This window comes from Lepidochelys kempii, chromosome 12 (assembly GCF_965140265.1).
Source record: "Lepidochelys kempii isolate rLepKem1 chromosome 12, rLepKem1.hap2, whole genome shotgun sequence".
Taxonomy (NCBI): domain Eukaryota; kingdom Metazoa; phylum Chordata; order Testudines; family Cheloniidae; genus Lepidochelys; species Lepidochelys kempii.
The window spans coordinates 35,271,983-35,295,035 of NC_133267.1; the positions used below are offsets into that span (position 1 = coordinate 35,271,983).

General features: G+C 43.4%; 1 protein-coding gene across 2 annotated transcripts in view; it reads left to right on the forward strand.

Moving 5' to 3' along the window:
- The first annotated feature begins 1,184 nt into the window (after nucleotides 1-1,184).
- The window catches only part of CRISPLD2 (cysteine rich secretory protein LCCL domain containing 2), a 40,441-nt gene continuing 18,572 nt past the window's right edge, over nucleotides 1,185-23,053 (forward strand). The window contains exons 1-9 of one of the 2 annotated variants that reach the window (XM_073308093.1): nucleotides 1,185-1,809; nucleotides 2,163-2,423; nucleotides 8,526-8,840; nucleotides 14,557-14,675; nucleotides 16,497-16,629; nucleotides 17,475-17,590; nucleotides 19,538-19,638; nucleotides 21,329-21,487; nucleotides 22,528-22,588. In XM_073308093.1, the coding sequence (XP_073164194.1) occupies nucleotides 8,607-8,840; nucleotides 14,557-14,675; nucleotides 16,497-16,629; nucleotides 17,475-17,590; nucleotides 19,538-19,638; nucleotides 21,329-21,487; nucleotides 22,528-22,588 (923 nt within the window). In that variant the 5' untranslated portion in view covers nucleotides 1,185-1,809; nucleotides 2,163-2,423; nucleotides 8,526-8,606. Of the gene's footprint in view, nucleotides 1,810-1,845; nucleotides 2,424-8,525; nucleotides 8,841-14,556; nucleotides 14,676-16,496; nucleotides 16,630-17,474; nucleotides 17,591-19,537; nucleotides 19,639-21,328; nucleotides 21,488-22,527; nucleotides 22,589-23,053 lie in introns of those variants that run through there. The other variant, XM_073308092.1, reaches the window with a different exon arrangement.

The following is a 23,053-nucleotide window of genomic DNA, read 5'->3' on the forward strand; positions in this document are numbered from 1 at the left end:
GGAGCAAGAAAATTAATTCAAGAAAAATACAGTCCTATCTATGACTTCAAAGTAACTATGGCTATCTATCTGCCACTCCAGTCTGTCTAGTGTCCTGTTCATCGCAGCATCAGAGCATCAACTCATTTTGGGCTAAGGCTAACATATGCAAATTCCACTGAATTTCTATAAGCAAGGTAGAGCTGTGGGCTACAGATAACGGGCCATATGCCATTGTTTCACATGTGGAACTCCTTTAAAATAAACCAAAATGTCATCCAAATACAAATAGAAAAGGATTGACCTGACAGAGTGGATAATATTGTAGATATATTGTGATCTTCATCTTAGATTGTTCTTAAGGAGACTAGGTGTTTTGCACTCATGTTGTTCTAAAGAAAGATATTGATAATACTTGCCAGTGGATCTAATTATTTAAAAAGCTGTGCAGACTGGACGCCATGCTAGGGGATTTCTGTAAGGAGAACAGATATCCAGACAGATTGGATTCTGAAAACAAGATATCACTTCTCAGAAAAAGCTTAGCTCTGAAAAATGGTGAAAAGCCAAGAGTGATTAAGCAAAGACATCTATAGGGGTCAACATTTGAGAGAGGGGGTTCCCCCCACTGGTAAATTGCCCACTGTACTGGAGAGAGCGGGCCTTGTTTCTTATTTAATGAAGATGGTGTTTCTAATAATCTGTAAATCAAGTAAGATAAATCTATTTTTGATTTGCAAGCTTTGCTGTGTTTTAAATATATCCTTCTTTGAAGAATACTCTGAGAGTCGCAGTCTTCAGACAAGGATTGATGGGATAAGCTATTGACTGTTGGAAAGACATTGGGCAGCAGTTTAAAAGAGAAAATGATCCAGACTGTTTTAAAAAGACCTTGGTGGTTTCTCGTGTGTGTATTTGTGTGTACACATACCAACATTTCTGCCTCCATCTTTCTTGAATGCCCCTAGAGAGAGTAACTAAGGGATTCTCATTCAACCAATGGATTGCAGAGTATTGGTTTCACTGGTTTATTTCCCTAGCCTTTTACATTCAAATTCTCTTCTGCCCAAAGCACTCCCTTTGACAGCCACCAAAACCCTGTTGGAATCAATGCGTTGCTCTAAAATCCACAGGGTGGCTTCTTAGCCATCAGTCACAGTTATTTTGTTGTTTCTTCTGTTTTTAATGAAAGGGAGCCGGGACTGGCAGCGCCTCTCTGCGGAGCTAAGTACACAGGCGATTCGGGAACATCCCGGCTGCAGTCTGCAAGCGCGGTCCGGCTCCGCTCGCCCCTGCCCTGAACGCTGACCCGCCCCGCCCGCCAGGAGTCAGGTTCAGACGGGCAATGGCTTCTCGGCAACTGCGGAGCAGCGCCCCCTGGCGTCCCTCTCAGCACGCGGACGAGCGGCATGGCGAGGGGAGAGAAGAAAGCTTTGCAAAGTGACAGCAAAGCCTTGGGAGATGAACTGACGTTTGCAGCCATTGAATTGCGATTTTCCTTCTTGCAGCGGTTCCCCACCTCTCCTTCCTCCCAAGCACACGCTGTCACCTCGCCGGTCTCTCGTTTGGCTTGGTTCATAAGGCAATTTGGTTGCAGGGCTTTACGCTGCACCACCCCCCCCCCCCTTTCCTCCCTGCCTTTGAATCTAAATTGGTTTGTTTTGCAGTTAAAGCCTTTCCTTTGATTTCTCTCCCCCCCATCCTTTTCTGCTGCGGGCAGGAGGCTCTTGCTTAGCTGGGGATCGCATTTCCCATCTCTCCTTCGCAGCCAGAAACTTCGGAACAGGCGGAGCCGCAGCTTCGACTCGACTGATCCTTGGAAAATTACGAGTTAGTGGTTTGGGGTTTTGTTTTTGGGCTCTTTTTTACTTCAAGGGCTGCAGCTAAGTGATCTCTTTGGATTTCACTGGTGAATTAAATCTGAGTCCAGAGCCCTGTCTCTCTGGCCCCATCCGTGTAGCTGGTTTCATGGAAAACTTATAAATTATCATTTGGTTTTAATTATTGGTCCCTCCTCTCCCCGTCTCTGTCTCCTCCCCTCGCCCCCAGGTTTTTTTTTTCCTCTCTCTCTCTGTTATATTACTCCATTTGGTAGGGCGATTCTCAGTTTTCTTGGGCTAGATGGTATCTCCCGGCTGCCCTGAGAGATTTGATGACACCCCTCTATTTTTTCCTTTTCTCAGAAAATAAAGAGCAGTTGCCAAGATCATAGAGGGCCAAGAAATGATCATAACCCTGGAGAGTATAAATATTGGTGGCGAAGTTCTGTGAGAACAGCATTCATCACTACCAGCTGTGCTGAGACCTTAGCATTCATTGCATCTAGAGACAGTTGTCACTTCCCTCCCTCCCTCCCTGTTTTCATATTTAAAATATATAATTTATTTTCCACAAGCAGGTTTTTGAGGAGTTTTGGCTTCTGGTGGACTTGCAGATTTTGAGAGGTAAGTGTTAAATTTTAACACCAGATTTTTGACACTTGTTTTAAACCTTTGGTTGTGTGTAACAAAAATCTCAGTGTTACAGACGTAGACGTTTAATAACGTCTCCAAAAGATTGTGTGTGATGCCAAATTGCACTTTAATAGTAAAGTTCCATTTATAAATAGTTCATAAGAGGTTAACAAAGTAATAGATGTTGTTACATAAATAGCATTACTAGGGTTATAGACATTCTAAGCACATAAGTGGAAAGTGTCATTGATAATTGTAATCAACCAGTAGACCTGTTGGATGCTATAACCTCTAATAATTGACTGACCATTTATTAAAACATCTACTGAGTGTTTCTTAAACTTTTATAAACTATTTATATAAACTATTAAATATAAGTTATTTATTACATTTATGAATCTAAACTGGGTCTGTGACTAAACCTTCAAATACTAGTAGAACGAGGTAACTTCTGTTAACAGTTTAAAAAAAACAACTTTTAGTATAGCTTCAGGTAGAAACTCACCCTCTTGTATTACACTAGAGTGGATGATGGTAGATCCAGACATTTTACCTCTGACCTTGAAAACATAGATTTTACAGTTTTAGGCGGTAAAGATGACAACGTGTTCTAAGTCACAGCATTTGTAATTTCACTCTGAATATTCTGCTGGGATTATGTTTGCAGAAAAACCCAACAACTTTGTAAAGCCTCAAATATGTGCATGTTGGCTAAAAAGACAAGGCTGCATACACAAAATATACAGTGGGCATAGTGCTTGAATCTTGAGTTTATGTATGTGAGTGAAAATCTGATCCACCACGGGCTCTGCTTTGCTGGTTTTGAGTTGTTGCTGGCATCCTATGTTAACTCTTGCATTTGCCCATTTCCTCTGCCTTCTCTGTGTATAATATCCCGTGGCACTGCAAATATTTGCAGTAATAGCATGTATAATCAGGAGAATAATCCAACCATTTTAATATTTAACTAGGGGGCATTTTAGAGATCAATAACAATAAAGCATTTTAAGGTCTGGTGAGGACACCACACTGAGGCTGACTTTGTCTGTTTGCCTGTGGGTTGAGTAGGGAGTTTTGCATGGCAGCTTCTAGAGGTTACCCGTGCTTCTACTGTCTGAGATCACAAGCTATCCATTAGTCTAGGAAGTAACTTTTTGTCAACGGTCTTTTCAAAGCCCATTTAAATATGACCTCTTCAGATCTCAGAAAATACTTCTTCCTTTGTCCCCAGTTGAAATACAGTAACTCCTTGCTTAACATTGTAACTATGTTCCTGAAAAATGCCACTTTATGCAAAATGATGTTAAGCGAATCCAATTTCCCCATAAGAATTAATGTAAATGTGGGGGGGTTAGGTTCCAGGGAAATTTTTTTTCACCAGAGAAAAGACATTGTATACATATATAGTATAAGCTTTAAACAATTTAATACTGTCCACAGCAATGAATGATTGCGAAGCTTGGTTGAGGTGATGGAGTCAGAGGGTGGGATATTTCCCAGGGAATGCCTTGCTGCTAAATGATGAACTAGCACTTGGCTGAGCCCTCAAGGGTTAACACACTGTTGTTAATGTAGCCTCACACTCTACAAGGCAGCGTGGACTGAGGCAGGAGGGAGGAAACACAATAGATGCAGGTCAGTCACTGCAAACACTTCCCTGCAAAAACTGACATGGTAATAAGCCCACGTGATCCAGCTGGAGTGCACCACTCCCTCCTCCTGACGGCACATGGACGGCTGCACAAGTGCTGACTTTCCAAAGTGCTGGAGTGAGAGAGAGAGGTGCATTACCCCTTTAAGTCTGCTGACTGCACTTCAAGTATGTTGCCCTTTTAAGCAGATCAGCCAGTTCAGACAAGAAGCAACAGCTTCCAGCAAGCTCCCTCCTTTCTGTCCCCGAGCCCTGTCCCCCTCCACCTCTTTGTGGAGAGGGGGTATGGAGCAGGGGGACATCCTGATATCAGCACCCTTCTTCTCCCCTTCCCCCAGCAAGCAGGGAGCTCCAGGGAGAAGCTCCAAGGCAGAGGGCAGGGCAGGAGCTGCGTGGTCACCTGAACTGCTGATGAGCAGCTGCTGAGCCACATACCTTACAGGGAATTTAGGGGAGCCGATGGGGTAGGGGGGCTGCTGGCCCTCCTGGTTCTAATCCCCACAAGAAAGGGCTGCTCTTCCAGAGAATCCTACAAACAGTGGACAAAGCAGGTGGCTGCCAAAGGACGTGATAAGGGAGCATGGCACAACTTTCAACGAGCGTGTTCCCTAATAGATCAGCAACAAAACAACCTTAACCGGGACAACGTTAAGTGAGGAGTTCCTGTATATTTGGCCGGTGAGATGCCTTCACGTCTGAACGTTCTGGAGACAGTTTCTGCCGATTCACTGGTTTCTGATCAGTCCCAGATGTTACCATGGCATCGATACCATGAGCCTGATGCGCTTGAAAAGAGGTCATAGAAATGCTTTCTCCCCGTCCCCTGAATAAAGCAAAGTTTAGTCAGCTGGGACAGTGGTTGAGGAAGCTATCAAACTTCCAACTCGCACACCACGTGCGTCCAAAGAGTTTCCACCATTGGGATGCCAGTGATCTGGTCGCTGTCAGTGACAGGCTACTAGACAAGATGGACCCTTGCCATCTTATAAATAGGGTAACTACCTACTATACTGGCATGTTTATTCCCCCCCACCCAATGGCACTCCCTCCATTTCACTCATCGTTCCATACCCTCTTTGGTATGCTGGAGAGTTATTTGTTCAGATAATTCCCTTCACCTGGGAAACTGGTGCAACTGAATGTCTTTGGGCCAAGTTCTAGCCCCATTGAAATTAATGTCAAACCTTTCCTTGATTTCTAATTGAAATCAGTGATCCTATGGATGCACATTCACAGAGGATGCAATGGGTGATTTGTCTGGTCTAAAAGCACAGAGTGCTGGAAATGATACTTCCCCCCTACCTGAAAGTCAAGTACTTGAAGCAGGGACTGAATACTTAGTCCACGAACATTAAAACTAGGTTTCAAGGCAGCCCAGTTGGGGAGAAGGGATCATGCTGTTAATTCACAAGCAGAGGAGAGGACTCAGAGAATAATGCACCATCTGTTACACTGTGTTGATTAGCAGCTGAAGGGCTTGAACAAAGTAGCCAAGGGTCTGTTGAGGACTTGACATGTTGACTTCATCACGTAGTAACAAGTTTGGTATGTCTCTGGGCTGTCAGATGATTCAGCTGATTCTCAAGTTACAATTTCTTGTACCTGCACTGTGTGGCGGACGGGGCCCCTGGTTAGAAAAGGGAGTAAATCTAGGTCAGTAGGTATAGCTATGCCAGCTGTCTGCTTCTCTCCGCCATACCCTAAGAAGCAGGCTGCATTTAAAATTCCTCATAATAAATAGCCACGGCAGATCATCTTTATTTAAAACCTCTTAGGGAAGTATCTGAAAGTAGGAATTGTTCCCTGTCTTGGGCCAGATGGTCTACAAAAGTAACAGCTCATTTCCCACCTAGCCAGTTAGGCTTCATTTATGGAGGGGTTTGTGCCAGCAAACAATGCCGAGAAGAGAACGAGGTTAAAACAATATTTATCTTTTAAAAAAATGGAAATTGTGTGCCTTTAAGGATCTTACTGGCCTAATTCAACCTCTATTTAACCAATGAAACACTGAATGGGGATGACGCTTGCATGTTACACTGCCTCTATAAAGCAAGGAAGTATTCTAGTGAAGTAATTAAGACATTTTCTTTGCATGGCATTATCGTGATCGCCATTGCTTTAGGAAAGCCCAGCTCAACTGCTTAACACTTTGCTTAGGAAAAAGTATTAGTGGTTGGTTGTTTATTTGTGCCACAGTAGCACCTAGGAGACTCAGTCAGGGATTTGGGCTACATTGCGCTAGACACATGCTGGGACAACATAGGCCCTGGGCTCGATTTTTAGGGGGTTGACGCTCCCCTTGACTTCAACTAGAGTCTTGGGAGCTCAGCACCTCAGAAAATTAAACCCTTTACGTTTTGCATTCTGAGCATTGTCCTCATCAAAATAATTGCGTGCTGGGTCTGCACCCCTGCCTAAAAAGCTGTTGTTGACACCTGGCTGCATTTCCATTAGATTGGAAGCAAAATATTTCTAGATTTAAATATAGAGCATGCTCTGATTTATGTTTTTCCACCATTAAAAGCAGTTCTGCTGTCCCCTTAAAGACATAACACTCTGCAAGAAAGAAAATGAACCACCTCTTCCAAACACATTTAACGCTATCAAGCCATGAATGCCCCTGCTTCAGAACACCCAGTGGGGGAAGATGTAGCGGTAATTTGCTATGCTGTAAATTTAAACAGTAAAATCTGCAGAACTGTCACTTAAAGAAAATATTTGCGGGCCTATTCAGGAAGGGGCTCTAACTGCTATCACACAAAAGGCTGTTTAAAATGACAGCATTAGGGATAGTTTTGACGAGGGAAAGACTCATCTCTTGGAATATTCCCTCTTTGTAGAGCTGCCCTGACATACAGTTGTTCCCGTTGGCATGGTGGTTCCCAGATTGCAAGCCTCATGGAATAACACTGGAAGTCCTTTATTCACCACTTTGGTTTTATGAAGAGGAGACTGGATAGTTCCACTGTTGGATGTGCAGTGTGAATGTTTAAACCCTATTATGTATTATTCCTATGATGGTAGCTATTACCGGTCCCACTTGAGATCACAGCAAACTGGACAAACCTCTAGTAAGAGACAGCATAGTATCTATATAAGCCAAGATAAATGGCCCTCAGGTGAGGGAGTAAGTGTGGACTATTAATGAGGAGAATCAGGGTGGAGAATTTGCTTGAAGATTACAGGTGCGTCTGAAGGAAGGGACAGAGAGGGGGCCTTGCAATTGAGGACATGGATGATTAAGGCTGGAGATTCAAACCATCATCAAGTCAGCACATTTAAATTTAGGGCCAGCCATTCCTCTCTGGTTAACCCTCCCCATTAAAGGCAGGCTGACTCATGGCAACCGAGCAGTGCAGAAGTGGTTCCTGTTTAAGAGGAGGAAGGGAAATCTACTCCAGCTCCTCTCCTAATCTGTAATAATTCATATAACTGGCTGCACATCTGTCTCCAGCTAAGTGCAGTAACAGCGTCAGTGAGAACACCCCAGTGCGTCACTTGCAGACAGGAATTTTGATTGCTTTGATATTACGATGACATTTTCACATAAACATACAGAGATTCTGGGAGCTGGCAGCTGGCTCTGCCTGAGTCTATTGGCAGGCGGAGGCCTCTGAAATAGCTGTAGTTCATGTCTGACCTCTGTGACTTGGCTGCTGGGGAAGTTTGCTTTCCCTTTTGTTAGGATCTGTTCTCCTTTAAGGACGACACTTGGAAGAAATAATGTGTCATTGCTCACCCTGCATACGTGAAAAGGCACAGTTTGGATTATGTGATGGTTTAAGGGCCTGGGGATTGATTCACCCTGATGGATACAAATTACAGCTCAAAGGGGAATCTATATATACTCCAAAGGAAAATTCAATTTTCCCCATCTTTATGGGCGTTCCATGGCTGTCCGGGCAATGCTCCGCCCCCACACAGTCCCACCCATTTTTGGAGCTACATTGGGTCCCTCTAGATTCTGCATGTGGAATGGGCTGCAAAGAGGTTATGAGCACATAACATTGGTGCAACTCTCTTTTCCCTCCAGGGTGGGCATGCTGGAAGTAGGTGCAGGCAAAAAGATTGGCCTTGCAAAATTCATGTGCAACGGCATATCTAATTAGTTCATATAACCCCAATGATTGTATGTGCAAATTGAGTAATGGTATGTGGAAGAGGATAGATGTGGAAAAAGAGAGTATTCAGCATGAGATCTAGATAATGCCTAATTTAAGAAGGAAATAGGACAGAACATCCTATCTGTGACGTGGTAAACATTGAGGTTCATCACTGCTGTGTAGGAGTGAAAATAATTCATTTAACTTTCAAATTTACATCGCTCCTTTATTGTGCAAAAACCAGAATCCAAGGCCTCTTGCCTCTTTGGAAATTCTATGGGATGTCGATCTTCTTTAGTGGTAGGTTAAGTGACTGTTTGTTTCCCGCCTGAATTTCAGATCTGTACGGAGCAGTAGAGCTGCCTTTGAGAAAACCAGAGTGCTTCCATCTTCTTCATCTCGACTTCCATTGAGTAGAGAATGACCATGAGTCCTGCCCTGTCTTTGTTCCTCCCTCTTGGATGTTTACTGGTTTTGATGCACGAAGCGCAAGGCTTTTTCTTGCCCAATGGCACGCAGTTCGAGAGCATTTTGAGCAGATATCACTCCAGAGCCAAGAGAGCCATTCCAAGGTCAGACAAAGAGGAGATTTTGATGCTTCATAACAAGCTGAGAGGTGAAGTCTACCCTTCAGCCTCCAACATGGAATATATGGTGAGTTCAACTACTGGTACTGAAATTTGTGTGACCACTGCAGTTTTTCTGGCCAGAGGACGGTAACAAATTCTGCTAGTGGTTTCCTGGTGCCATCTTATGCCACTGAATTGTTTTTGTTTGAAGGGTCCATTAGTGAGTCAGCTAGTCCATCCCATTGCATAGTTTCAGGACTGATTTCATTATTCATAAAACATCCTCAATACTGTCTAGTCTAGCCCTGAATGCCTCCATTGATGGCAATTCCACAACCTCCCTTAGCAGCTTATTCCATACTTAAATGTCATCAAAGTACCCCATTTTCCCTTACATTTAACCTCCATTCTCCCGGTTGAAGCTTCAGCCGATTAAGACTCTGGCATTGTGGGATGCCACTGTCTGCACAGAGAAGCCACACCAGCCATCTCTGAGAAGCATTTACTCACCTACAGGAATCACGCCTTTGCCTGGGGTTCTTTGGATTGCCGCAGTTATGTCCCAGTGCCTCTGGTGATATGCTAACACCGCCAATTCTCATTGACTTCAGTGGGAGTTGAAGATGCTCAGCACCTTGGGAGGATCAGGATTTCTCCATCTGCAATATAGGCCCAATCTGTTAAAATCTTTAGAAAGACTCCCACTGAGGTCAGTGGTAGATGGATTGGTGGTATTTGTTGGTTTTTTCCCCCCTGAGCTCAAGGAACCAAAATACAATTTTGGTCAATGTGTACTCTCACTTCAGAGAGAGCCCTTGAAAAGTCTAAGTGTTACATGTGTCTTTACCAGCAGCAGCAATTAAGATGACTACATTTTCACCATAGAGCTTTCTATACAGGCTATTTCTGGGGTGTCTTCAAAATATTGTGGAATCAGAGAACGACAGAGGGTAATAATTTTTGTGCATTTATCTCTCCTGCAAATATTGTTACTGCAAAAATAGCACCAATTTGACAGTCTGTCGGTCTCTGGATTGATTCAGTGAGCTGGTAATGGAGACCGTGTACAGAAAGGATTTATGTGATATAAAAGGCATCTTTTATTAATAATACCTTTTGCCATTTAACTGGATGCCAAAAATGTAAAACTCTGTCTTAAGAGAACAGCGAGGAAGAGTAAGGGAGAAGAGGTAGAAGTAAAGACAGATGTAATATTGCATCAGCTCTTTAGATAAGCCTTCAGAGTGCCAGGTTCCTTGCTATTAGTCATTGCTGCTTTGTCAGTGAGAGAGAGTTACAGTCCCTCCTAAGAATTGTTTTACTGTATCACTGTTGTTCAGAAGACGGCGATATTCTGCGGGCTGCCTGTAAGATACTGCAAGGGAAGATGTGGCTTGATTGATTCCAAGAAAGTAAACACAAAGCAATGCAAGAAAGCCAAATGTATTTTCATTGGCTTTGGGGATTTAAAAGTGCTTCAACTGTGTAGTGTTCACTGGCTGACTTCTATTTACTCGTCCAGGATGGTTACTGTTTTATGTTTGTCTTAGCTCAGTGTGCTTTTCTAGTGGTTTTATGGGAGACTTTATACAAATGAAAGAGCCTTGTATGCTGTGAAGAAAGAAGCTGGGTATAAATTGGTGCTTCTTGGAAAGACTATAATCAGCCTTTCATGTGTTCATGTTTACCTAATATTCCTCGGGAATCCTTGCACGCATTCTGAATGCTAAGTTAACTTTAATCCTTTGTTTTAACAGAACACTTCTCAGTGGTTTGAGCATTGGCCTGCTAAACCCAGGGTTGTGAGTTCAATCCTTGAGGGGGCCATTTAGGGCTCTGGGGCAAAAATTGGGGATTGGTCCTGCTTTGAGCAGGGGGTTGGACTAGATGACCTCCTGAGGTCCCTTCCAACCCTGATAGTCTATGATTCTATGACCTAAAGCTGCACAGAGAGCTAATGTTTTCCAGGAAATGGAGATATTAATCTGCTGTGTCATTATCTCTTATTATCCAACATATACCAAAACTAAATGATGTAGCCAGTTCAATAACATACATGTATGCTGAACAACATATTCCCTTTATCGTCTGAGAGCAGTTATACATCTAACTGAAGCAAGAGAATGATTCAAGCAAAGGGAAAAAATGTCTGAGGGTGGGGTAACAGTAGAGTGGAGAGAGAATAGAAATTCAATAAAGCCGTAACCTAGTGCAATGCAAGCTGTTTTGCTTGACTGTGTTAGGGTAATGGAGTTCAAGGTTAGCAGTGGTATTCAGTGTTAATGGAAAATGAGTTCCATGGCTCCCTTTTGGCAGGCTTTGTTCTAGGCCAGATGTGAACAGTGTACATTCTTCCAGATGAAGCTGGCCAGAAATAAAATTACCCTAACCACCTTGCAACTTTAGTACATAGACTTTCACTGTATGTTTTTATTATAGAACAGTAGTAATGGTGATGGCTTACGGCCAAAACAAAACAAGCTCCATGTTTATAATAACCCTTGAAAAATAAGCAGCAACTTCTAAGAGACCAGTGACCTTTAGGTTGGCTTAGTCAGAAGCAATGAACATCAAAAACCTTACCTTGCCCAGAGGGTCTGGATGACTTGTGTATTGTCTCTCAGTTCTCAATGGATTTTTCCAACAAATTAACAGGCTACAAATGATTGATGGGCTACACATATTCCTAGAAGGAAAGTATCTTGGTTCCCTTGCATGTGGAGTTAACCTGTCCTTCCTCTACGTGATTAAAAGTAGTGAAATTACTAATCATGGATGTGGAGGGGATCATATTACTTGGCGGTACAAGCAAGCTGGTCCAAGGTTCTGCCAACGCACCTCAATCCACCTTGTAGAATATCTGCTTTTCCAGTTCCACGCCACTCATGAGAGTAGAGTGCCAGTCCTGACACGGCAGTGGAGTTGGTTGAGATTAGCCAATTACTTGTGTGAGCTTAAAATAGCGTTCCAACCCGAGTGTCACATTTACCAACCGGACAGGTGAGCACATGCATGCCTAATTGTGCATGCTCCTATTGTTAGTGTAAACTATGCATGTGTTTTGTGTACATAATTATGTCCTTAACTTCATTCAAAAACTATCCCAAGTCTCCAGAAGTAAAACGTGTACGAAACCATTTTGAATCATGTTCACCGCCAGCACGTTTTAAATCGTTTCCTGGAGATTATCCACCACAGTGAAGACTCGGGCAGTCACATTCGCCAATATACGATATGTATTTACTTTCTCTGGGTTACAGCTACCTATTGCTATGGCAGTTAGGTTACAGTCAATCTGAACACAAGAAAAAAACCCAACAATTTAAGCTGACACTTGAAACCAATTAATGCAGTGGTTCTCAAACTTTTGTACTGGTGACCCCTTTCACATAGCGAGTCTCTGAGTGCGACCCCACTTATAAATTAAAAACACTTTTTTATGTATTTAACACCATTATAAATGCTGGAGGCAAAGCGGGGTTTGGTGTGGAGGCTGACAGCTCGCAACTACCCGTGTAATAACCATGTGACCCCCTTAGGGGTCCCGACTACCAGTTTGAGAACCCCTGAATTAATGTGACTTGCATCTTGCCCTGCAAATTGCTAGACTCAGGCGCTTCCAGATTGCCAAAGAGTGAATTTAAATTAGTCAAAGTGAGCGTAGGTGGTTACTGCAGTTCCGGCTTTAATGTTGATTTTAGATATTGATTTGAGTATTTGGCATTAAGGGGTCTTCAGAGAGCAGAGGACAGTCTGAAATCTATTTTGCTGATATATTTATTGCATATGGAATCATTCCAGTGTCCTGAAGGCATTCATATGTTGAAAGAGAAGCAAATGGAAGCTCTAATTTAAATAACGTGGTTTTGTAATGGGATGCCGGCAGAACCAAGCATCTCCTAATCAAGCGTGAATCCACACACAAATCCCTAGCTCATTCCCAGTCTGTCATTGAGTGTCTCTTGCCTGTATTGGTTTGTTTTATCCATAGACACCAGTGGAAGATGTAGCACATATGTTCATGTCAATTTCCATGTAGTGGTCTATTGCTCATGTCATATGGTCTCTGCATTAAATTAGGAGACTTGGAAAGCAACTGCCTTTGAGGCTGCACTTTGGAGGGCTCTGGTGGAAAGCTCTGAAATACTAGGAACATTAGGATCTTGTGAGCGCTTCCGTGGCTTTAGACTGGATTTGAAGAGAGTCAGATAATGGCTGGAGTTTATATGGTGCACAAAGTGGCAGACCACAAGGAGACTTGTGTCCATGTACAAAGGCCAACCATAGTTGTAGTCTCTTCTCTGAGTCAACAAGTCACCCAAAAAGGGGCAGGGATTACCAGGGCCATGGCCCCCTACTCGCTCCTCATTGGCCAGTGGAGCTGGATGGCTGGAATAGGGAGCGCATAGTGGTCATATTCCCTCTGTATGTGAGGTAAGCTCCAGGAGACATGGCATTTCTCTCATGCTCAGCATTGTGTGACCCTTCATGGCCCTCAGTGTAACTGCCAGACTCTGCCCCTAAATGTTCAGTTGCTCATATGCCATCATAGTTGTGTATCTGCTGGATCCTGAGTGCCCTCAGCTTCCATAGACCTTTGCAAGAGTTGTGGGAGCAAAGCACCTCACAGGTTTGGGCCCAGTGGCTGCCTGTCTTGGTGAAGATAGAAGATCCTTCCATCTTCTTCCTGGTACATTAGGGAAAAAGTAACGTTTTCATTCATAGCCTGTGCAGTCCAAAACATGGTAAATGTTCAACAGGGAACAATCTTATGTTGGCCTGGGTGGACTAGGTGTGAACTACTAGGTCTTTTCTGCCTCTGGATCCTATGCTTTATTTTATTTATGGACACATGCAGCAACATTTCAATCCCAATAAAATTTCCCATCAGTACCTTTGTGGTCAGTAGGGCTATCAATAATTAAACACAAAAACGCATTGCAGTTCATCGACACACCACTATCTACTATGTTCAAAAATCCATCTTTCAGAAAAGTCTCCAGATTTGTTCATGATAGACTGCAATCAGCTCCGAGAACAACACACTCCACATTGAAGTTGCACACAAAAGGGTAGTTAAGAGGAATACGCGGACGTTAAGTTTGGACACTCATCCCACATCTGCGCCATTTCACCGAAGAATCAGGAGCTCAGAACTAGACATGATCATATGCGGTATCTCCCAAGAAGTGCAATGCCAGACGTTGAAAAGTGGGACTATTTTGTGCTGCATCCATGCATTTCCATTTTATTAAATGGGGAATTCACTCCCAGGTCAGGGCCCCGTTGCATTGCATAATACTAGGTCTGAAAGGCTGGGCTGGGGACCACGTCTAAGTCTTAACTCTCATAGGTTCTGCTGGTCCCGTCTCTTGGTTCTTAAGGTATGTCTACGCTGCATGCTTCTTTGAGCAGCATAGAGAATACGGACATGGGTAGCCCCCCAACGAGGGTATACATAGCAGTGCAGACCATGAGGCATGGCTGGGGCAAGTAAAGACACACCTGAAGGCGGTGGGTATGTACCCGAGTACATATCCTACATGGCTCTCTACTCATCTGAGCGATGCCTCCCTGTCTACACTGCTGTTTTTAGCAATGTAGCGTCCCACTGCTGGAGTCTTTCATGGATACGTGTAGCTACACATCATACACATCATTTCTTTTCACTGCGGCACGTAGCTACATGTAGCCTGCGTGCGGCCAGAGCTGTGTAGCGTAGGCTTGACCTAAGTCTAATGTAAGACGTTTTCACACTGAGAGTATTTGTCAATGGATCTGTTCCTTTGATTCTCACGCAGACCTGGGATGATGAGCTGGAAAGATCTGCTGAGGCTTGGGCCCATGAGTGCATCTGGGATCATGGACCTGCCAGCCTCATTATGTCCATTGGTCAGAATTTGGCTGTTCACTGGGGCAGGTAAGAGATGGAACGCTGAGTGTCTAATGTATCATATCTGTTGACAGTGACATTGTGGGTCTCGCCCTGTTCGGCAGTTTGGGAGGTTTGTCTTGTCAATATTTAGTAAAAAGAACTTGACTAGCTGGAAAAAAGGAGCTGGGGAAGGGAGAGCGCTTAATGTTTTCTTGTTGCTTCTGTGAAACAGATACAGCAATACCATCTATTGGGCCTTTAGCCAGCAGTTCCCAATATGTTTAGGAAATGTTAACTAAGCCTCACTGTGTGGTGGGTTTGCCTGTGAGGCACAGAGAGGTGAAGGGACTTGCTCAAGGTCACACAGAGTCTTAGTGGTAGAGTTGGCATCAGAATCTAGGACCCTGACCCCCAAGTCCCCTGTTTCATGCAGCTTTGCTCTCTCTTATTCAGAAAAGAAGTTTCTCAGGAACCATTTTTGGCCACTCCCACTAGGTCTGAACACTGTTAAAAATCCTCTAAGTGCGTTGCACCACATTTCCTTTTCACTTCCCACTTTATCTTTACTGCAACCACTTTGTATTTGCTTGCAGATGGCCATGTAATTCTAGGTGAGCAAACAGTTTGTTTTATACTCCCCGGAAAAAACCCTGGAGCTTTGGAAATGGTGTTTCTGCATCCACATGGATTGCTTTGCCAGCTCCTGGTGAGAAGAACCCTGCTGGTGCTTTCCACTGAGGAGATGCATCAAATGGCAATCTGTTTCTTTGTTGTAGTTCTAACCTTGGCTCCACTACAGACTTCCTGAGTGACCTTGGGCTAATCATGTACTGTAGGTCCCAATCTTGCTCCCATTGAAATCAGTGAGAAAACTGCCATTGATTTCAGTGTATGAAGGATTGGGTCCATAAACCCTCTGCCTCAGTTTCCTCATCTGTAAAATGGGGCCAATAGTACCTACCGCATGACATACTGTGACACAGAATTCATTAATGGTTTTAAAGCATGTTGAGGTAATCAGACAAAGATTACGATGGAAGTGCAAAGTATCCTTGATAGTGACATCTGTGATTCTAGTCATCTGCTCATTTACATCCTGGGTGGATTGCTACATCTCAACTTGATGTACTGCTAGTTACAGTTGGTGAAAGGCTACCTGGGCCCATCCTGTGCAGCATGCACTGTGTGTATGAGTGTCTGTCTAGATGATTATGCTGACATTCACGTTCCAACTCCAGAAGCACGGATCACAGCACAACTGTGCCACAAACAGCATTTACAAGTGCACTGCATGCCCAAACCACATACTGCACGTGCCTGCTGCCCGGCTGCTGAGGATAAGAGTGTACTTCCAGATGTAACGAATTGTCTAGTGGTAAAATAGGTACATGACTTTCTGTTTAATATGTTTGGCAACCTCTAGCTGATGTTTACTTTCAAAATACAGCCTTCTGCCAAACTAGAAGTCTTTTGTAACTGAGTGGAAAAGCCAAGGGGACGTTTCAGGTCAACGGCTTTTGAAGAGAAAGTTAAACCTATAAATACTACAGAATCTCCTATTGGGTCATGGATTTTAAAGAAACAGTCCCTAATACCTGCCCGTGTGTAAAACACCAGAGATTTGTCATTGGTCAAAATATTATGGTGGCTTTTTCTACAATTTCCTCTGGTCCCTCCATTTGTTAAAGTCGCAGGTCCGTACCAAGATGACACCATGTTGCACTGTGAACTCACTTTACAATTATCCTGTACCGAATTATTGGGAATTTCATATTAACAAAAGAGGACCCGGGCGTGCTGAGGTTGGGTTGAAAACTCACAATTCTAGTTAGCGATCCAGCTCATCATGTATCTTTGGTCTTTCAGGTATCGTTCTCCAGCCTTCCATGTCCAATCTTGGTACGACGAAGTTAAAGATTATACTTACCCATATCCCCACGAATGTGACCCTTGGTGTCCAGAAAGATGCTCTGGAGCAATGTGCACACACTATACCCAGGTAAGGAAGAGGAAGGAAACATGGAGTCTTGTGTCTGAACTTGGTGCGTTCCCTCATACCCCGCGTAGCCCATAGAGCCTGTGTAACCCACACGCCTCATGGGTGCGGTGTTCTGTCCCATCTAGTCCCACCCACCAAGACCACTTAGAGAGATTGCATTTGCTCTACAGCCTTAGCTAACAGCTGCATGGCTTTTAGCTCATGCAGTAGAGGCTTATGTATTTAGCCCTGGAGGTCTCAGGTTCGATCCCGCCCACCGACGACCAGGGTCTGTTGGCATTACATTAGCATTCATTTCATTCAGCAGTAATGCAAGGCACCTACAGGCCTGCATCCTGTATGACGTTGGCTTCAGCCGTTTTCACAGGCCTCAAGCCTTATGCTCTTTGGCACAGATAAACGACCTAACGGTCACCCCCTACATTTCGGGGAATTGGAAATAGTGTGTGTTGGGGGAATTTTGTCCATAACGACACCAGCCAGCCACAGGAACGTGAGCTAACACCAGCTTTTGGATAGAACCTCTGCAGATGTCTGACCACAAGAGTGCCATGGCAATGTATTGATGTATATGATAATAAATTAAGACAATTAATATACTAATCTATAGTATACAACATTAGTAGGGTGAGGAAATACAAATAAGGAAGAAGGGAGAAACCTCGGCTGAATATGCATTAAGTATAGTGGCATCAGCGTAATTTATTATAAAAGTTGTATCCCAGCCTGTCTGTGGGGGTGGGAGGAGATATAAATGCTAGTCATTATGAAAATACTCAGGAAACTTGAACGAATGTGCCTTTTGTGGCATTCTGTTTTTTAAAATGCCTGTGTTATGCTTTCAGATCGTTTGGGCCACAACAACCAAGGTTGGCTGTGCTGTAAACGTCTGCAAACAAATGAGTGTTTGGGGAGAAATCTGGGAGAATGCCGTCTACCTGGTCTGCAACTATTCTCCCAAGTAAGGAAGACACAATAGGTTTCTTCCCCCCTCCCTTCCTACCCCCCGCAACTCTTAAAACTGCATGCTGTCAGTTGCTTAACAAATATAGAATCTGGTGCAGAGATTTCAATCAGGTGTGGGTGGTTACAGTTTTTTAAACATTTAAATTATGGTAATACATAAATGCCAACAAAGTTGGGGTCCCGTTGTGCTAAGTGCTACACAGACAAGTAGCAAGTGACAATCTCTGCCCCAGAGAGCTTACAGTTACATAACTCAAGCGTTCAGGATTGAGCCAGTCCTGGGTTGGGCGTCTTCTAGAAGTGGAAGTTGCATTTAAAATCTTCGAATGAATGCATCTGTGGCAAGATTTGAGTAAGGGATTTGGCCTGGGTCACAGAGCCAGCTTCTGAAAAGGACTGCAAATTGATATTGATGTTAATATTGTTTCATATTTAATTAGTAGGCCTTAGAAATCTGCCCTGTGCAGCAAAAGACACAAATATCAAAGCTGCCCCTGTTTAGAATACAGTTATAGAAAGGCAACACAACACTGAAAGATCTGGAGAAAGAAGTCAATATATACATGAAGGCACTCTGATTGCAGACGCCATTGAGTTCTGCTGAGCGTTAAGGTGGGGGGAACACAGTCATCACAGTTTGTGGTGATGAAAACTGTTGGGAATCTTATGGGTTTATCATCCAACAATAAGCCCTCCCTGCCCATGAGATACTGAGCACCTTTAGCTCCTACAAAATGGAGTGCAATTTGAGGAAACTCGTTGTCATGCAGGATTGTACCATGTGTGTCCTCTCAGGAGAAGGTTGAACTGCTTTGCATATCATCAGTTCAGGACTGCTGAATGGACAAATACTCAAATTATAAGGCTCTTCTGGAGTTTCTGCTTGCATGCTGAATGAATGCAGTATCTATGTAGGATTTTAATGTAAAAGTTTAATGTAATATTATAATATATATACATGCATGCACTCTTCTGAAACAGGCCTTTTAGAAATGAAATGAGATGAAGCCTTTGTCTGAAAGTAACAGGCTTGCAGTGGCAACCCTTTCAAGTTTATGTGAGACAGCTGCCGAACATTCAGTCAGTCTGTAGTGATTACCACAACAGTGGAGAATGCTGCTGTGGTGTCAGAGGCAAAACTGAGGGGGTTTTGAGTCATTAGAAAATGGGGTGCAAGGATAAATGTTCCCAGACAAGTTGTCTAGAGACATCAGCACACACCACACAACAAAAACACTAACCCAGGAACCTATCTTTGCAACAAAGCCCGAAGCCAACTCATCCACATATTTATTCAAGTGACACCATCATAAGACCTAATCACATTAGCCACGCCATCGGGCTCGTTCACCTGCAGATCTACCAATGTGATATATGCCATCATGTGCCAGCAACGCCCCTCTGCCATGTACATTGGCCAAACTGGACAGTCTCTACACAAAAGAATAAATGGACACAAATCTGACATCAGGTTGGAAAATGGAACAGCTTTTAAATGGAGATGAGCTGCGTTCCAGGCTGGCCTGTGTAGCTGCTGGAATGATCTGGAGAGCAAAGAAATGGTGGTAGACTTGTGGCTCTGATGACCGCGATGAACACACATGAGAGAGCTCAAGGCAAATACCAGTCTCTGACTAACCAGTTGTGAAGCAGAAGGGAAACTACTGTACTGTGCTGCGTTTACTTAGTTTGCTCAGTGATCGTGAGAACGCTGCAAGTTGTATGTTCATGGAAAGATCAGAGACTGGCGGTCCTTTCCCATATTTACAGCAATCGAGCAACATAGAATTACAGTGGAAACATTCTTTTTCCACAATTCCTCAGTGCCTTGAGGCTCAGGGCTGCAGGACTCGGGCACAGGGCCTGAAAGCGAAGTAATGGAATTGTGAGTGTAGTATAGAAGCTATTTAACAGAAAAACATTTCTCACATGCTTTTTTCAGAGGGAACTGGATTGGAGAAGCTCCTTATAAAAATGGCAGGCCCTGCTCTGAATGCCCACCTAGCTATGGAGGAAGCTGCCAGAACAACCTCTGTTACAAAGGTAGGTGATCAATAAGCTATTTCTCTCAGCTCAATGCATCATGGGGAAACGCAAATGATCTCACCTAGGTCCTTGCTGTGTGATATGGAGAAACTGGAAAAGAAATGTCTCTGGAAACTTTTCATTAAAAGCAGTTACAGATTTGTGTGCTTTTAATTCCCCACCGTTAACTCTGAAACATACAGAATAAGGTGAAGCAAGTACTATATGAGAATGTCTGAAGCAGAAATGCCAAGTAACTAAAACCTAGAGATCAAATTTGGCTTGTAGGCACTGGTATAAATCCAGAGCAACTCCATTAGTTCAAGGAAGTTTCTCTGTGTTACCCTGGTGTAACACAGATCAGTTTGGCCCAGTGAATTTAGGCTTGTGTGTTTTGTAGGTACAAGCAACACCACCCTCATTTGGTTTGTTCTATAAATGGTGCTCTGTTTAGTAAATGAAAACAGTTATTAATTCTGAAACCATCAGTGAAATTGCTCATATCATTTAAAATAGAGAATGCACTGGAGTTATGTGTTGATGGTATCTTCTTTCTTTACCTACATAAGCCTTTTCCTCTGTGAAGGAGTGAGCCTGTTTTCATAGATGCAGACCAACTCACTGGAGACTTGTTCAAAGCAAAGATTTTGGGCCAAAATCAATTTAGGTGCTTGATTTTTAGTCGCCTGAGCACCTAAATTGATTGAGCAATGAGGAAGCAAACACAGTGTAGGTATGCAATGTATTTCCATATGGAAGAGAAAAGAGAGAATGGAATGAGACCACTGGCTGGAGGGGAGAAATTCCTCTGCGAGATCAGTCATCGGTTTGTTGGTATCATTCCCCTCTCCATTGCTGGGGATGTAAGCAAAGTGAGGTTTCAGCTAGGACAAGTGAAGGGAAGTGGATTTAACCAGCACCACTTTGGAGCCTTTTTCCCCCTAACTATGGACTTTGGGGTATGTCTACACTGCAGTTAAAAACCCGCAGCTTGCAGGGCTCGGGCTGTGGGGCTGTTTCATTGGGGTGTAGACTTCCGGGCTTGGGCTATAGCCCAAACTTTGGGACCATCCCACCTCCTAGAGCCTGGGCTCGGAAGTTGGCACTGCAGTGAAACAGCCTCCCAGAGCCCAAGCCCCACAAGCCTGGGTCAGCTGGCACAGGCCAGCCGCGGGCATCTACCTGCAGTGTAGATCTATCCTCAGAGGGCACAAGAACATTAACTTTGCAGCACAGTAAGGAGAAATGAGTAGTGCATGCTGTGTAACTTAGCCACCTGACCATTTAACTGGTTAGGATCCTTTCTTGACAGTCTCCAGTGAATATGCCTGACTATCTTAGAGGACTGACCTTTTCCTCTACTGAGTAAAAGCTGTATTGGTAAATAGCATGATAAATAATAGTAAGACATTCACACACATGCATCAGCATTTGAAGTGACAGATCACTTCAGCCAGGTACACCGTAGTTCTTTAAACAGTGCTTTAGATGCTGAGTAAATGAATGGTATAAACCCAGGCCTCTTTCCCTGGTACTTTGAGTCTGGCCCATTCTGTATTTAACTTGCATTTTGTTGAGTTTCCAGCTGTTTAGAAATAGATCTTTGTCGAACCAAACAGAATCTTCCATGAAATATCAGTCCTCCTGCAGCTTGTGTGACTTTATTATTAATGCAAGGATACTGTTTTACCTCTCCCCACCCAAAAAGATGACCACTACGCACAAAAGCCTGAGCGGGATGAGACTAACGAAGTGGAGGTCCCACAAATCATAGAGGAAAAACACGTGTGGGTGCAAGAACAGGTGACCAAACCCACCAAATCAACCAAGATCAAGAAAATCACCACAACCGTGGACAGTTTCATGAGTAAGAGAGCTTCTTTGTCTTCCACATCCTATAAACTTTTAAATATCTCTGTAGAAGTGTGTGTGCATGTGTGTGTGGATGTGGAATGAGATGCCAAGAGGCCTCCAGTGCAAACCTGTGTTGAGGACCAGTTAAAATCATTGGATTTTTTTTTTTTTTTGGCCAATTTATTTGGAAGCAATATTTTGTGTCCAACTTGAGGCCTGATTGTTCAGACAACCCTGAAAAGTAGGCCCTTTTAGAGCATCTTGGGCTGGATGCCCAAGAATTGGGGCACTCAAAATCATTAGTTGGTCTAGTCTAGTCTATTCTGGTTCTTCTATCACACTCGTTGTCATAATATCTGATCACCTTTAGAAAATCTTGGCCAGGATCACTCGATGATATTCATATGGAGGCATTTTATTTGTCCTTGATTTACTATTTTACTCATTTGAACTATTCTGAACTCAGTGTTCACCACCTTGACATCCTTTCTGGATTTTGTCCAGAGGGAAAAGGGGGTCCAGCTCTGCTTGGCAAGGTCTGCTGAAATATTCATGGAATTGATAGTATCTCTTTAAAGGTTTTTCTAATCACTGTAATTTAAAGAGTGATCTACGGCAAGTGAGCTGAGGGGAGTGAGCATATCTTTCTCAAGTCTATCTACTGGAATGTCGGTAGCCTATAATTAAGTGGATGATAGGAGTGCTGAGCAGGGTCTTTAGGCTATAAATTGAAGTCTTCTGGTGTCAAGCGTTTCCTCCAAGTTAATATTTACAAAGACACCTGTGTGATAAAAGGAACGGCTAAAGTGGCAATAAAGTGACTGATGTAAAACTGCTTCAGGCTTATTGTTCTGAGTTAGAAGTTCACTACTGCCCAGTTATTCTGTGATAAGAATTCAATCTTCCCACACAGAAGATCTCCTGGAGACCATGTCATGTACCTGAGTTATCACTATAATGCTGTCGACCATTTATCTCTGGGCAATTTTTTCCTTGCATTCTTGTCTCTTATGTCTTCCTCCCGCCCCCCTCCCCTCCTCTTTTTTTTTCTAGCACAGGTCATTAAGTGCGACACCAAAATGAGGGACAAATGCAAAGGATCAACATGCAACAGGTAGCGTTTTATTGACTTCTGCCCCAGTGTCATTGAAATGGCAACCTTAAACCTGGCTGGCTTTTGCAAACATGGAGCAGGCTGGGTTCTATTTATTGTGACTAGAATCCAAATGCTGTCTAAATCCCTATGAAAAAAAGTCTTTCATTCCTCTTAATACAAATGGTTTGGCCAAGTTTAGCAGTAAGGTGACTCAATTTACTTCATGCTCGAAATGGTGAACGGCCATGATAAACCACAGCTCCCAGGTGGTCAGCCCCATTTAGTAAAGCTTGGCACAATCATTTTGCACTCCTCTTGTGTTACATTTCCATCCAACGTTAGACCATCAATTCAGAGCTTGTCCCCACCTAGGAGCCCTGGTTAAGATCCCAGTAAGGTACACTAAAGTTTATTCCTTGGAAAAAAACAAACCCACAGAATCTAAATATTGATCTCATTCTTAAGGGAAAAGGTATTTGAAAA